The sequence below is a fragment of the Tinamus guttatus genome, unplaced genomic scaffold (genome assembly GCF_059628265.1).
Source record: "Tinamus guttatus ecotype Peru unplaced genomic scaffold, ASM5962826v1 Tinamus_guttatus_pri_ptg000716l, whole genome shotgun sequence".
Taxonomy (NCBI): domain Eukaryota; kingdom Metazoa; phylum Chordata; class Aves; order Tinamiformes; family Tinamidae; genus Tinamus; species Tinamus guttatus.
This window is the reverse complement of record NW_028289250.1, coordinates 2,116,114-2,132,176: the sequence shown is the minus strand read 5'-3', so window position 1 is coordinate 2,132,176 and position 16,063 is coordinate 2,116,114. Positions and strand designations below refer to the sequence as shown.

General features: G+C 41.9%; 1 protein-coding gene across 4 annotated transcripts in view; it reads left to right on the top strand.

Moving 5' to 3' along the window:
* LOC104568900 (SAM and SH3 domain-containing protein 1-like) overlaps nt 1-16,063 on the top strand; it is a 517,909-nt gene that overhangs the window by 462,642 nt on the left and 39,204 nt on the right. For 3 of the 4 annotated variants that reach the window (XM_088537034.1, XM_088537030.1, XM_088537033.1), the window contains exons 5-8: nt 8,261-8,301; nt 9,820-9,906; nt 11,140-11,252; nt 12,761-12,862. In XM_088537034.1, coding sequence (XP_088393160.1) covers nt 8,261-8,301; nt 9,820-9,906; nt 11,140-11,252; nt 12,761-12,862 — 343 coding nt within the window. The remainder of the gene's footprint in view (nt 1-8,260; nt 8,302-9,819; nt 9,907-11,139; nt 11,253-12,760; nt 12,863-16,063) is intronic. The other variant, XM_088537031.1, reaches the window with a different exon arrangement.

Here is a 16,063-nt window from a genome sequence, read left to right as displayed (position 1 = left end):
GAGGAGAGCGCAGGTGGCTCGCTGGAACGTAGTCATTCTCAGTAGCTTCCAAGGAGCTTCCCTCACTGTTTGTACACCCCTTGGTTCATGCTACCAAGGTCTGAAGTTTTAAAATAACACATCTGGATGGTTGTTTAATTTGACAGAGTTGAGAGATTCCAGACAGAGTGAGGCTTTGAGAGAGTCTGGAAGGAGATGTTTATTTTAACCTGGTTTGGTTTTGTTTTTCTGCGGTGCCCAAATGAAGAAAAAGACTGACAGGCTCCACTGTGTAACACAGTGAAAATAGATCAGCCTCGAAGTGATGTGGTAGGAAAGTCCAATTCATGTGGCCATGCAGTTTATGGGCAGTCTTGCTGGAAGTCCTATAACCATGTTGCCCAGGTCATGATTATTTCCGTCTGTTCAAAGCCAGTGTGAAGTTAGTTGATCCCCTCAATCCAGTAACTTGCTGAATCTGTCTGTTGGGTGATCTGGTGTAACATAAAAGAGCAGCCAAGGTGTCTGGAGGGAGGCAAAAGGGGTTAAATGAGCCTGGAGACAGAGTCAGTTGTCACTTTAAGTAATTGTCCTTCCAGGAGGCATTTGGAGCAGCATTACAGCTGACAACATTGCTGCTGTTCAGGAGGTGGAACTGTAAAAAAAGACTGTCTGCATGTATGGACCTACTCTGCGCATTACATACATCCTGCTGAAGATGTTGGGTTTTGTTTGATTGATTCTGATAAGCAAAGAAAAAAAAATCACCGTAGTAAAGGTCTCTAGGATCTGCATGAAGTTGTGTGGAGGTTAACACCAGGGATACTGATGTGCCCTAAAAAGCTGTCAGTAAATAACAGAAAACGAAGTCATGTTTGTTTGAGCTTTCAGCTCACAATTGCTCTGAGTTTTTGGTCTTCCTGCTGTAAACTGAAACACTTGTGCAGGCTTCCTACTTCATTCCCCCCTGCCCTTTCCAAAGTTTGCATCTCTCTTTCAGTCACACTGTTACTATCAGATGTGGTGCTAGTGTCATTTTGCAGATTTTCGGTGTGCCTTCAGCAGAGGGGCAACGAGATCTTTATCTGCAGCAGTGATATTTTTCATTTTGAATATGGATGTCCCAGAACTGCGAGTTCTCCTGTATAAATACACTAACTCCTGGATTTGCTAGAAAGATGATCAATATAACAAATACCCAGTAAATGAGTTCTTAGTTGTTATTGTTGCTCCTTTGTCCCCATAACGTGTTGAGCTGGGGATGTATTCTAGATACAATTCCTATTATTTCTAACTGATGGCAACACCCCAAGGATGTTTACTGAAGCAGGAGACTGAGCAGGGTTTTCTCATAATTGTAAACAAAGTATTTAAAACAATGTAATCCAACTATTAGCCTGTTCCCAGTTCCCATTTTGAGCAGTCGAGTCTACATGACAAACTGATGAGCTCTACATATTTGCCAGGAAATCCAGGTTAAACCCAGTCCCCTGAACTCAGGCCTCTGCATCCTGGCTCTCATCCTGTTTTTAGAAGAACTGGGGATGTTGCAGAGGGGAAGTCGTGTGTTTTCTCTCTTGGGAAATAGATCTGTTTGCTGTCACTGGCTGGTCACTGCTGGTTTCTGGGCAAGCTTCAAAAGGGGAGAACTGCCAGGAAAGAGGGGGAGAGTGAGCAACCCAAGAGCACTGCATACGGATAGGATGAGGTGCAGTTGCTCCTATGTACTCATTTTTTATTTTGCAGCTGCAAGGGAAAGGAAGGACAAAAAAACAATACACAGGGTGATAGCTGTGGATGTATCTGGCTTTTCACAGGCATTCCCGTCACCTTTGCATGGCAAGGGATGTTACGAATTGCCATATCCTGCATGAACTGCCTGCTGTTTCTTGAACTATACCCCTCAAACATGTTGCTGACCAAGTAAATGGTCACAGTTCGTATTAATCACACGCCACAGCCCTGCTCAGCTGCTCACAGGAGCGAATGTCTTCCTCATGCTCCCTGCATGTGAGGCATACATCTCCAAGCAAGTGGTTGAGTTCATACAGTTCAGGCCCACCCATGACCGTGTGTTATGAGCGGTAGAGGAGGAGCTGAAAGCGGCTCAGTCGTTAGGGCTTTCCCTGGGGTTGTCACCAGGCAGCCTGTGAAGCTGTGAAGCCTCAACAAAAGGGGGTATCTGCAAGCTTGGTCATCTCTGTAGGAGAAACTATTGACGGGACCTATTCTTAAAGGCTTGCTGCAGTAGATATGCTGTAGTAAATGTAGTCACCATCCTGTGGTGCAAAATTGAGCTCTAGATCAGCCCAAGGCAGGGAGAGTGCCTGAGGTTCAGTGTTTCCATGCTCCACAGTGTTTTCCAGTGAAAAGGGCCTAAATTCTGGCCCCTTTGATATGCTGATCTCCTGGATTTTGCCAGTAATTTTTAACAGCAAGCTTCCTAATCCTCTTCCTGTGATGCCTAGGGAGGGAAGGTCAAGCTCTGAATGCAGGAGGTCATTAAATCATTACTGCAGGTCATGGGTGCGACGGCTTAAATTCCTTCATATTTGGGTCTGGCCGCTCGTCAGGGCGCTGAAATGAATCGTGGCGGCTCTCTGGGAGCTCCTGTGGGGGCAAAGGGGAGCGCTACTCTCACAGGGACGCGAGGAGAGAGGGCGAAACGGAGAAATTGGAAAACAAACAAAACCCCTGTATCCAGAATGGCAAAGGCTGCACTTAATTAGTGAGAGAATAAATTGTTCCTTTGGGGTAGGTTAAAAATGGAAAGGAATATTGGAGGAAAAATAAAAAGAGGAAGAAATGAATGCTTGCTCTGCTCGAGATGTCTGTGTTTAAGACGCGTTTCTTTATGCCCTGTGCTTGCAGGAATCGAAAAGAACCAGTGAATGTGCACGGCCCTGCATTCACTTGCTGGAGGCCTGGCTTACTCAAAGGCGGATTATTCATGCTGCCCTGAAGCAGCCTCCCCAAGAGAAGTAGGGCAGGAAACTCCCACAATAGCTCGCACAAAGGCAGCGAGAGGCCGGCCAAGCGCGCGCGCCGCACGTGAGCCGGCCCGGCAGCTGCAGGCAGATTCCCAGCGTGGCGATGGCGCGTCCCAAGCGCCACGGGCGCTTCTCGCGGGCCAGGCCGAGCACCGCAGCCCCTCAGCGTGGCGCCGAGCTCCGCGGCGTGCCCTGCACCGCCTGCCACCCTCGCCCTCCAAGAGCGTTGAGGTGGCAAGGACCTGCCTCCCGGCTCGGACCCCTCGGCACTTACCAAACCCCCGGCGCAGCCCCCTTCGCTTGCCGCCGGTGACCAGGCCGAGCCCGTGCGGTCGCTCCACGCGGGCTGCGGTCGGGCGCAAAGCGCGTAGGGGCGTCCCGAGGCCACAAGCGCCTCAGCGTTTGCTTCCCTGCACTGAGAAAGTTTTGACCTGCTTCAAGAGCCATTGCTATGGAAACCTAATGAGAAGATAATTGAATGAACCCTCTTGGCTTCCCCTCTCTTTCTCACATGGGTGCCAGCGAGGTCAGAGCCTCGCAGGCCGGCTTTCTCTTCACGTTCATGCAAATTGGATATAAACACTGAATGCCCGTTCTCTTCCCTACGCTGGCTCCGGTTAGATAAATTATCTCGTGTTCAGGCAGGAGCAGTTATAGGTCTGTCAGTTTGTCATACTAATTACGTGACTGGGCCATTTCTAGTGCACGCAGATAACGGAATGGCTTTGCAGCAGAGCTGCTGCAGGCTTTTGTATGGGTTTATTTACCGCTATCAACGCGAATAATATTTGTAGATTGAAAATCCCATCCCAGGAATTATCCTCAATGGATTTTAAGTAGTCATTGGGAAGAAATAAGAGGGCTCGTATCAGTTTATTGAAGATCATAACAGTGGTGGTTTCATTATCAGATAGTGTTATGCACCTGTGGATTTTATGGTGCGTAAATGAGATGCAGCTGGGTGGTAAAGCACATCCACATTTAAATATTTAGTGGTAAAACAAAAACCCATCAAAAATCCTGTCATTCTCAGCTCTTGTGTTTGTTTTCTTTTGAGAATGATGAGCTTTGGAAAGTCAACGGTCGCATTCATAAAAGCAGCACATGGTGTCATTTGTTTCCTTTTCCAGTTCTGTAATGTACCAGCACACAGTTATTTCACATCTCAAGGCAAGTATGACTGTGTTTCCTGTAAAATCAGCTGCTGTGTATGCAAGATAAGCCCTGGCATTTTTATCTCTGAGATCAAAATCGGTCCAGAGTTAACAGGTAAAGCTCTAGTCCAGAAGTTTAATGCAGCCTAACTAAAAGCCTTGCTTATAGTCAGATACGGTCTCAGCGGGCCTGTGTCACAAATGTGTGTCATTCTGATTCCTGGAGATCATCTCCAGAATTCAGTAAGTAACTTACAAAAGAAGGGAATGGTTGGGTATATGAAGGTCATTTCAGACAGGTTCAAAGACCATTTTGCTTGCCTGGCCTTTGCATATAAAGGTGGCGGAACGTACAGGCTGCTAAGACACGTTTGAAGTGGCCTCAGAGGGCAGCCCTCATATCCAGCTCTTGGTTATCAAAAGCACTGATCTCTTCCATATCTTTCAAGGACCCTCTTAAAAGCAGTTAGGCCTTTTACTGCTTCTCTCACATAAGCTTCCTATTGGTGGAAAGTTGTCCAAATAGGAAATTTTAGCTTTTCTAATTTATTTCCAGTTTATATCTGCTTGTTCCTATGTTATATTTATAGGAAGTAAATTAACCATCTTGCAGCTTTTAGTTTGGCAAGCTGATCAGGCAAAAAATTTCCAGCCTTCTCTCTTAAGATAACCTGTCCATTGATCTGATTCTTCTAGCAGCTTTTATGCTTCTGGTTTAAATTCATCTTTCTCGAAAATGAGTATTTACAATTGTACAGAATATTTGTGTATATTTATCCTTCATGCTGCCATTGGAATTCCTCATCCTTCTGCCTTTTAGGAGTAGATTTTTTTTCAGTCATTTTTATCAACCGGTATCCCCAGGTACTCTGTCATTTGCAACTGGCAAAATTCGAGTTTCAGAAAGATGTACATAATTTTGTGTCATTGCATATTCTAATATCATATATTGAACTCCACTGAAACCTATCATATGTCTAAGCTCTCTAAGGCAGCCATGTAGAAATATTTTCTGTTATTCCCCAAAGTAGCTCCATGTTAGGTATTATCTACTTGCCACTTTATATATGTATATATTTATTTATTTATATATATATATATATGTATATATATATGTATACACACACATATTTAGATTCATCAGCACTGTTGCCACAAGAGGACTTAAGTACAGGCCTAAAGCTGGGTTTGAGTCTGTGAAATTAATGGATTAAAGTTTTGACCTATTCATAAACTCACTTTTAGATTCTGCATTGACTTAATAAAAATACCCCTTCCCTTCCCTCTGGCCATAAATCTTTTTTCGCCCTTCTTGTCTGAGTATATACCCATAGATTTTTGTCTGCTATATGCTGTGACAGAGCACATTTCATGTGAAGGCTTGCTAATGAAGTTGTACATCAGACCACAACAAAAACGAAGGCCTCCACGGTGGAGTAATGGCATTTGGCTCCCTTTCAGACGCGCCAGGCTGCAGCTTCTGCCAAGTGTCACTGCATCATTAACTTTCAGTATAAGTTATCAGTCTATGAATGGAAGAGCACAAATCACTTGCAGTGCACGTTCGCAGAGGAGCTGCAGATTTAGCACAGTGAGGGAGTGTAATTGGCAAATCTGACATAAAGCGACTCCGAGTTACCATGGAATTTTTCGGCAGACATCTAGGAAGTAAAACGCTTGATGGATTTCACTGAGGATTTTAAAGCGTCGGAGTTGTCTGGTAGAACTAAGAAGCAAATGCCTTATCAGGCTGCATGTGGTAGGTTTTGTCAGCATTTCCATCTTTTAAGACCAGCTGTTAGCGTTTTCAAGGTCAGCCCAGACATGGAAGATTTCCCCTTTAGAGAATGCATGACAGGATAATTGGAATTTGCATCCTCTGGTGAAAAAAAACCTTTAATTTTCAAATAGTTATAAATAAGAAGGCAGTCTGCTTGCTGTGGATGCTTCTCTTCTCCTTACTGTGTTTCATTCAGGAACATCAGAAGCTCCTAGTGCCATTCTCCTTCTTTGGTAACCAGTGTGGGATGAGCTGGTGGCCTCAGGCCAGTTCCCAGTGAGCAGATGCCAAATGACAAACATTGCCACTACACCTGCTATGTGTTCGCATCACTGCTGGCAGCTGCAGAGGAGACCACGGTGATAAAAATGGATTTGGAGATTGAACAGCCTAGGGGACGGGCTCCTTCTGGTTGAGGCTGACTTCACTGGTGAAGCAAAGTTCTGGTGATTAATAGATTTCGTTTCTGAGGATGGTCATTTGGTGGATTTAATGGATGCGGAGTTTATGTAAGAAAGAGAGGTGAAATAACTGTGTTAGCTTGATGGGTGAGGGCTATGCCCAGATGCAGTATGTGAATAGGATCTTTTTTTTTTTTTAGTTCAGCTGAAACTTGGCTTTCATTTTGCTTTGTTGTCTCCATATAGATGTCCACCTACTTTTTATCTGGTGTCCCTTCATTTAGAGTACATTGACAGATTTACCTATGAATAACGAGACGATCCTGTTGAAGGTCCATGTTAATTCTGATACTAAATTTTCCAGGGATTTTACCCCAAAAGTATTAGTTTTTTTTCCACCCGTGTTTGTTATTCAGGCTTCTGAAAATTAAGCACTTGGCTGCAAGTGCTGTATTATTAACTTTTCCCCTCCAAGGATAAACTTCGGCAGCAAGGAAATTAGCAAGTGTCTGCTTTCATCTGATGCAGTGCAAATCTGACATTTCGTTGCTTCAGTTGGTGTAAATCTTGTGCTAGATTAAATTTCTAATCAGAGTGAAGCTGGAGGCAGTGAAGTGAAGGCATTTCGCAGCTTAGGTGTGCCAAGCCCTGCGTGCCTCGGTGAATTGCTGAATCCAACCAAAACTTCATACTGTCTCATTTCCTCTTTAAGGATGATTTTGTAAATTGATGAGTGTGTTTCTCATGGTTGCCAAACGTTGGCCAATAACTGCTGACATCCTTTAAAATCTGAGCCTATTGAAACTAAAATTTTCCTTCGAGAGGCTTAAGTGAATTTGTCAAAAACTCTTCAGTGCCCTCTTCTGGGAGTCTGGGAAAATGCCTGAGCAAAAGCTACCGAGAGCGGCCTGCGCACGCCACGTGCGTGTCGCATACGTGACCCCGCTCGGAGACGGGCCTGGCGCGAGCTCTCCTGGGGCGGTTGCCCTTGTGGTGTCGCGGGCACAACGGCCTCGCGCCCTCGGAGCCGCGCGCGGACCCGCGCCCAGGCGGGGTCATGGCGCCCGCCGGGCCTGGCGGGTTGCACACGAGTCCCGTGGGGAGGCCTCAAGGCGCGTCTCAAGATTTGGGAGTTTCTGTTAGCTCTGCTTATGCGGAGAGAAAGCAGGCGGCCAAGTGGGGCAGTGTTGGCCCAGCCGAGATCCCACAGTGAGTCTTTGGCACGGAGTAGAAATCCGTTTCTGAAAACCGGTTCAATGAGCTTAAAGACTGAGGGGGAGAAAAAAAAATTACTTGCTATTTTGGTGGGTTTTTTGTAAAGTCCATGTTCTGTTAGACTAGGCCTCTCTGAATAGCTTTTGAGTAAAAACTTGTGGGAAACACGGGGATGGGAATAGGGAGAAAGAACCTGTAGCCCATGGACACGCTTCATAGGGTCTGGACGCATTTTTTTTTTTCACCTTGGCTTTAAATCTATCCTCCTGTCCTCCTCACAGCAGCTTTCTGAAAGTTTTATTTTGTGAATGAATACTTACAAAGCATTTTCAGGTGAAAGAGAAATAAAGATGTTATGCAAGTAAACAAATAGCAGCATCCCAGCACCACAGTTTCTAGCCGAAATACTGTTTTTATTTTACAAATGGAAAGAGAAGTATGTGAAAAAGCGTTTTTCTGAGGGATTCCTGGACTCCTCTGGCTTAACCATAGCTTCCATCAGTACATATATTTCTATGATGGTCACAAGGAGCTTGTTTCAGAGCTTTCAGGGGGAATTCAGTTAATGTGGTCAGACCAGTGGATTTGGTTGCTGTTTCCAACTGGCTGTGTTGGGAAGAAAAGGGAAGAGAAATCAGCTCATGATATATTGTTTGGAAACTATAATTTGCTGTAATCAGACAGCTCCCAGGAAATTTGAGAAGTCTGCATCAGTGAGTCCATTTCTCTTTTGTGTTTCAGGCTCTCTGTTCATAAATCAAGTTCTGAAGAAGGCTCTGTAGGTCAGTATATTTCATTTTATTTGATGCTTCTATTGAATTCTTAAACAGCTTTTCAGTTTTGCCTGTGCTAGAATGTGAAGAGCTGAGTAAACATAATGCCAGCAGAAGTCAGCAGCACTTGGAGGTGTGGGGAGGGTCAATCTAAACAGCTTTAAAAATGCCGTGTTGGGGCTGTCAGTGAGAAACTGCCCAACTAGAACTGTCGTGCACAAGCATGCAACTTTTGACTTGTTCTACTGAATTTCAGATATCCAAACGCTAAATCATTGCTGGCCTATTCATTTACATTTTGAAAGTTATCACCGATGGTGGTTAATTTTTTTATTATTATTATTTTTGTTAATATCACAGCCGAGTCTCTCTCTTTGTTTTTGAAATACTTTGCATTCTTAAGTATGTATTTGTTTTCCACTGTATTTCTTTTTCTTTTTGACTTACTATCATTAGTTCATATTGTGATCCTAACTCATTGGTTAAACTGATAAAATTCTGGATTTTTTAAATTTATTTTGATCTTGGGAGAGTGCAAGAGAAACTGTTTTCTACTAATTTTTCTTGAGACATCACAGACACAATTCGGAGCTATATTTTAGATTCAGTAAATACAGTTTTAGTGCTCCTAGGCCAAAATCCAAAATGCTATAGTTAAATGCAGAAGTGCTGCGGTCCAGTATAAACTCTGTTCAACTGAATTCTTTAGAAGTAGAGTGGGGCTGTGAATGGGCTGCCTTTCTGACAGATAAGGCACACTATATTCTCCTGCAGATGGCAATAACTTTATAGCATGCACCCTGGATGCTGCAGTAGAACATAATTGTATGTTCTCCCTTGATGCAGATCCTATTTCTTTTATAAAACAAACATTTCTGGGTCCTCAAGCAATATACGGGTGTGATATTAATGGAGATGGAGACCCAGCCTTGTATAGTACTGACTCATAAAGTGCAGGATTCACAGATACAGTTAATGGTCTCTTAAAATTCTCATGTCAAGTAAGAAAATGTGTGTGTGCGTGGGTGAGTTCTATATGTTTACAGAGATAGATAAATACACGCACATATATATGCATATAAAGTACTTGTTTTCTCTATAGATACGCACATACACATTGGAAAATTCCTTATCTGACTTGTAGTTAAGCTACAAAATTGTGGCTCAGCTAAAGGGAATAAACTGACAGAACATTTCAAAAGCACTTACAGGCTTGACATTAATAGCAAATATCAAAATGAATGTAAAGTATTTTCATAGTTCAAAACATGTAAGTTACTGGCTTATCTCAGTCCTCTATAGCTTTGGCACTTATCAAGGAATGTGCATTTCTTTGGGACAACCGCATCAGCATAGTTCTGGTACAGAATACAAAGAAAAAAGAAAATTTGTGGATTATTTATTCTTATTTTTGATTAAGAAAGTAAAACGGAATGTTTGAAAGATTCTTTAGTGTTTATTAACCGAAGTTTCTTTCTAAAATTCTCCTTCCCCTTCCCTTTTCCTCCCTTCTCACTTTCCATTTAGGGAAAGCAGACTGGAAAAAGAAGAATAAATACTTTTGGCAGAATTTCCGAAAGAACCAAAAAGGACTAATGAGGCAGACTTCCAAAGGTAAATCCTTTCAAGGACACACAGACCATCCATATAAAATATAAGGAGCCAACATCACAAAAGAGTATATAATTCATTTATAACATTAAGGCAACTCTGGGTCTGCAGATACGCAAGCAAGAGCATGAAGCTGAAGGCCTTCATACCTGATGGTGCCTGTGTCAGTGACAGCACACAGTCACGCATGTAAATAGTATGCATAAATTAACCAGATGCTTTTCTTTTTGATCCTGACTTGATTGGAGTAACATTCTGGTACTTGGACCTGTTTAATTTAGGCATGAACCCAGCCTTTCTCCTATTGCAGGAGAAATCACTACAAGGAGGAGTAATAAAAGTGTATCTGATGAAGAGTGAACCGGAGAATCCATTCCACTTAAGTTGTCTAGCCTCTTTCTCTAGTGCTTCCCGAAGATACAGCTGTGCATTACTTGAAGTATTTTTCTTCACGAAGAAAATTCTTGTTTCCCCATGTGTATCCGTTAGATCCTTATGTTGCAAACAGATGCTTTCCTACGTCACTGTGGCTGTGTTCAAGTTGTGATAATTGACAGTAACTCATTTAGAGGTTGAAAGGGGGCACATTTACACAGTCAGTTAAGTGCTTGTCTGCTCTCCAGACCAGTTCTAGCTGTCCATGTTGACATGCCAAGCTCAGCCCAAGAGGGCAGGTCCTGAATCTGGGAGCCCAGGCACACCCAGCACCTCGTGTCAGCTCAGCTGCCACTTCCATAGGGGATGAACAGATGGAGCCATGTGGCCTGTGTGCAGCCGGGAGGGCTTGGCACGCTGCTCCAGCCGAGGTACCGCAGCTGCTGCAGCGGCAGGTCACAGTGTTCCTCACAGCTACGAGTTAGTTCAGGGCTAGAAGTTCAGAAGCACTTTCTCTTCTCATTTGGTTATTGCCTCAGGTGACTTCAGGGCGCATAGCCACCTGATGATTTGGGCCACGTTCTGTTCCTCTTTGCTGTGCTCTCTTCATTGCAGTGTCAAAGTAGATTTAGTTTTGTGGCTGTAAATTGATTGGCTCATTAAAAAATTTATCACTGTTGTGTTCAGCTACACCGTTCCAGTTGTACTAGGAGACTGCTCTGGGAAAGCTCTGCTCTGGCCAGCCAGATCCGTAGTAGTAACCAGATTCCAGGGCGCTGAATGATGCCTGATCAAAACGTGCTCCTCTCTGTGTGCATGACCTCTAACACACGCTTGTTACCTCCTGCCTTTTTCCTCCAGGAGAGGATGTCGGTTATGTGGCCAGTGAGATCACGATGAGTGATGAGGAGCGGATCCAACTGATGATGATGGTCAAAGAGAAGATGATCACCATTGAGGAAGCACTTGCTAGGGTAGGATATGTGCATTTTCTACTTTCCTTGAGAAAGGTGCTTTAGGATGTGGGAAATGGCAGTTTGGAGCTTGCAGTTGCTCAGAAAGGGTAAGGGAAGGGAGGAAAACATTCTTGATTATCCTGTCTCGCTAGATAATATAAATTAGGTGCTCAAGTGTCAACATTTACATTGCAGAGGAATCCCACCTGTAGTATCTCTTATTTTACGTACATGTTCATTTTTTTTCTTTAATGGTAAAATAAATGCTTCAAGTGTTTCTGGGGTTGCCTTATTTTCTTCATTTTTTTTCTCACCATTTTTGTGCTATTTAGGTTTGATCAAAGGCTTCCATTTTTACTCATTAAAACTTTATAAAATATTAACTTGAGATTTATTTTACTTGATTTTTTTTAGCTAAAAAGGTGGTGTTTTGTATTATTAAGCTCCAAGAAAACATATTCTGCCATTTTTGGCATTTGACAGTAAAATGAAAACAGATGTAGTTTTTGATAAATACAGTGGCTGACACAACTGTTTCTCTACAAAATCTGAATGTTAACAAACCCCAGGGAAAATAACTATGAAGGGTTGTGTCTGTGCAGCAATAAGGCTGGGATTTTAATTGTTCAGGAGCTCAAAGATCACTGTTAAAATTTTCCTACCTCTCTTGATTTTGTTTCCATGTGCAAAATACTGTGATGATACATGGAGTATTCTGTAAAGGCACCTGAGTTTCAGAAAACATGAGTCTGATCCTGATTGGGTATGCAGACAAATACTCTTTCACATTACATCTTGAAATAGATTGTCATTGAAGATGAAGTTCTGTTGTCCAAAGAAAATAACCCTTTGCTGAGTATGATATAATGAAAATCAAAAATCCCAAAATTTAAAATTACCAAGAGGCAATACTGAGAATTCTTTGACTTCTCTGCTATTGAAAGTTTTGAGGGAAGAGGGTTGCGCCTAATCTATATAGCTCAATATATGTGCTGATATTGATTCCCTCTAGTGGTCTGAATTACTAGCAGCAACTTTTATTTCTGTGATATTGTTAGTTCTTTTCTGGTCCTCTGGGAAATTTCACTCCAGTGGAATTAGGTTTTTTTGTTTTAAGCCTTTTATTGGAAAGTGAGAAAGATAGTGTTTAGTTTTATGATTATAATAGATCTAGTCTCTCACTGCAGATAATTTTCTCTGTGAAGGTAGGTTATTGTGATTTAGCTTGTAACGTGCTTCTGAGATGAAGATGTGTAACACATCTTGTGAGTGACAGTTCATCAAAATTCAGTGGTTATAGAGCACTTCATTAAAAAAAAAGTTCTATCTCATCATGAAATCTAAAACACATGAATTTCAGTTTAAAAATAAGCGAGAAATGCAGTGCAAAAACTCTGAGTTTCCCAGTTCCACAATGAAATGGGGGGGGGGGGGCGGGGAAGAAAGCCTGAAAGGGTTCTTGCTCTTTTATGAAGATTGATAGTTTCTTCTCACTGGAAAACATTTGCTGTCTGTTCAAATTTCAGCTAAAGGAATACGAAGCCCAGCACCGGCAATCAAGTACTGTCGATGTTACAGATTGGCCTGATGGTTCTTATTCAGCATTTGATGGGTCTTCCAATTGTAATGTAAGTATCTGTCCTTCTGATACATCATTGCAGCATCATTTAATATTCTACAGTTTTTACTGTGATCTGAAAGTAACCTGTTTTACAATGATGATTTCCTTAATGGCAGCTTCTGCACCATTTGACCTTGTGCTGCTGTGTTCTGTTAGCAGAAAATCCTTAACATGGATTTAAAATCGTCAGGATCTGGTGTTGTGGGCAAAGAGCAGCTTTAACTGTATACTTAATCACAGTTTTTTTAACCCGGCCCTTTGTCAGTGAAATTTTGAAACACAAGCCATACAGGCAAAAATAGTTGTATTCCAAAACACACAGTAAAGGCTTTTCATATTGCTTAGAGGGAACTGTTGCATTTCAGTTCTAAGTTACTGTAAATCAGCAGAGTTTCTCAGGCCTTCCTAGAGCTTGTTGATGCATCTTAGCTGAGGGTCTGACCAAGTACGAGCTGCCTGCTGTTTTCAAACAGTTCCAGCTCTGCGTTTGCTAACTCTCAGCCCAGAGAGTTTGCAACTTTTGCCAGACCCATAAACACCAAGGCTGCTTTCCTCCCTCCTTTTTACTTTTGAGCTGTGTAGCTTCTCTTGTTTTATGGACACCAGTCTGCCTTTGTGTCATACCATACTGAATTAATTATTCTTTCTTTCCAAATGTCTTCATTTTCACTGAGTAGTTTATTCCCTTTCTCTAATTGAAGTTCACAGATAAATCTTACAGATGAACACATTCGGCTGTCAAATCCCAGCTCTTTGTAGCCCATATAATTGAATCATAGGCCTTTGAGCCCATTGATTGATTTATTTATTTTATTGTCAGTGGAATTTCCTGCTAAAAGTAGCAGACAGTTGGCATCCCCTCCCTAAATGAAGAGAGGAATGCTATGTCATTTTATGAGATGTTTAAAATATTTTGTGGTAAAGAAAGATTTTATTGTCTGTATTAAAAAAAAGGAAGAAGCCCATCTTGAGTTAGATGGGAGAATAGAGGGACTCTTTATTCTGATATATCAGAAATATGGAAGAAATAGGGAAGAATTCTGACTCCTCTGAACTGGTTGTTTATCTGAGTAAAAGCCATCTTAATCTGTTCCTCCTTAGTGTTTGTAATCTGAACTTTTCTCTGTTAAGGCCTTTGGCTGAGGTACCCTTAGCATACGAGCGTGAAAACTCTCATTCACCTTGGTCAGAGCTTCAAGGGATCCTGTGTTGCTCTCAGGCTGGGGTTTGTTCTTGTGTTGAAGTTAGTGAAATCTGCGCACATCTCTGAGAAAGAACATGACTCAGTTCTTCCTCCCTAATGGAGTGACTTGGCATCTTGTCTCTGAAATAGTTTTCCTTAGCTGTCTTTGCAGTCGCATCTCTCTACCCTTCTGCTAAGATTATAAGCATCTTCCTGGTGCTTCAAGTTCTGTATGAGTTCTATATTCCATAGTTCTAAGTACTTTTGAAGATTTCTGCTTTCGCTGTTAGTTTTTATCCCACTCGCATTTAAAGCAAGCTGTGAAACTGTGTGCCTTCAAGGAAAAATCACATCATGTGCAGAAATGAGGTTTCGTGTTAGAGTAGAAATCAACACTTTTTGCAGACCAAAACGAAACTAGGGTGAACTGGGGTGAAGGAGACTTATATAATTGCCTATAATTTCCACACAAGAGGGAGGAAACCAAGAAATACCTAGAAATAGGGCTCGCGTCCGCACAGACTGCTTTGCCAAAGGGCATCTTGTTAATCTAAAATGAATAATTTTTGAAAGGTGCAAAGATACTTCTATCTTCAAGCCCTTTACTTGTCAAATAGGTTGACTTTCAGTGCCATTTGTGTGATTCGTACAGCAAGATTTTGGAAACTGAACTAAAATCCCCTACATTCATTTTATAGAGACCATGAAGCAAAGATGTTTCTCTGTATTTTAAAAGCATTCTGTTAGATAGTCTTCTCCTGCTAACCTCACAAAGTAGTTGAAAATATCAGTCGCTGAAACTAAAATTTCTGTTTTGAATTAGAAGTCCTTGGGCAAGGTTGTCATGGTTTTGTTGGCATTTTTTTCTGTTTTTCTGGGGTTTTTTTTGTTTTTTCAGTCTTATGGCCAAATTGTTACTAGGCAGATTTTAATGGAATATTGTGATCATACTTGATCATTCTGAGAATGTTTTGTTACACACAAATGAAAAAGCAAACTGCAGCATAATGGCAAATGAAGGACATTGAGGAAAGACAGGATTTTTCTCTGCTTTTGTTTACCTCTACTAAGTTTGCTTGCTCTGGGATCTCAAATCTTGGGGATTTAAGAGAGATAAGGAGACTAGCTTGTCTGCTTGTTTGTTTTGTTTGTTTTTCTTTTGTTCTGCTTATCCTTTTATCTTCATGAAACTTACTGCTAGTTAGGAGGACTTGAGAGGTTGGGTCATGATGTTTTTAGGAGAATTGTGGTCTACTTTTGCCCAAAGACAACGTTTCAGGGAGAAAAAGCTGCTGGAGTCTAAGCCTCAGAAGAGTCTGAGAATGAAGGCAGAGGGTCTGGAGATGCCTCCATCCTATCAAGCCCCTTCTGCCTACAACATGGGAACCACCACCTACAAAATAATATCTGAAGTGCGAAGATGTTGTTTGTTTTTAAAAGACAATCATAACTGTTGCTGTTGTTTTTTAACATGTGTTTATGACTAATAGCACTGGCATTGATAGTAATCTCATTAAAAAAAAAAAAGTTTCTTTTTCCCAGCTCCTCCTCTTAAGTTAGTGTCCCAGGAAATGGAAACTTGCATTTCATACCCTCATAAAATTACATCCATAACTGCAAAAGTGTTGAGGGGTCATCGTCTCAGGATCCAAAGGGAGGCAGCCTGAGGTCGCTGTGAGCTGCATGTCCTGTACATTTGCTTTCAAGAAACAAACAAACAAAAGCCTTGCCAAGCCAGTGGGTGACTTCGTTTTCTGCCACTTCAGAGCAGTTTGTAGCTCTGAAACTGAGCTCACTGCCCTGCCTTCACAACCAAGTATGCAGGTTTTTTGTTTGCTAGTGTGGGAGGGCAGTTGCAACTGTTTTTCATCGTATATCACAAATCAAAAACTCCTAAAGTTTTGTATGGGGGTGGATTTTTTTCTTGTTTGTGCTTTTTGTTTGTTTGTTTGGTTGGTTTTTTTACAAATTTATTTCTGAGTGTTTATTTTTCATCTCCATTGGAATGAAGGCTACTCACAACAG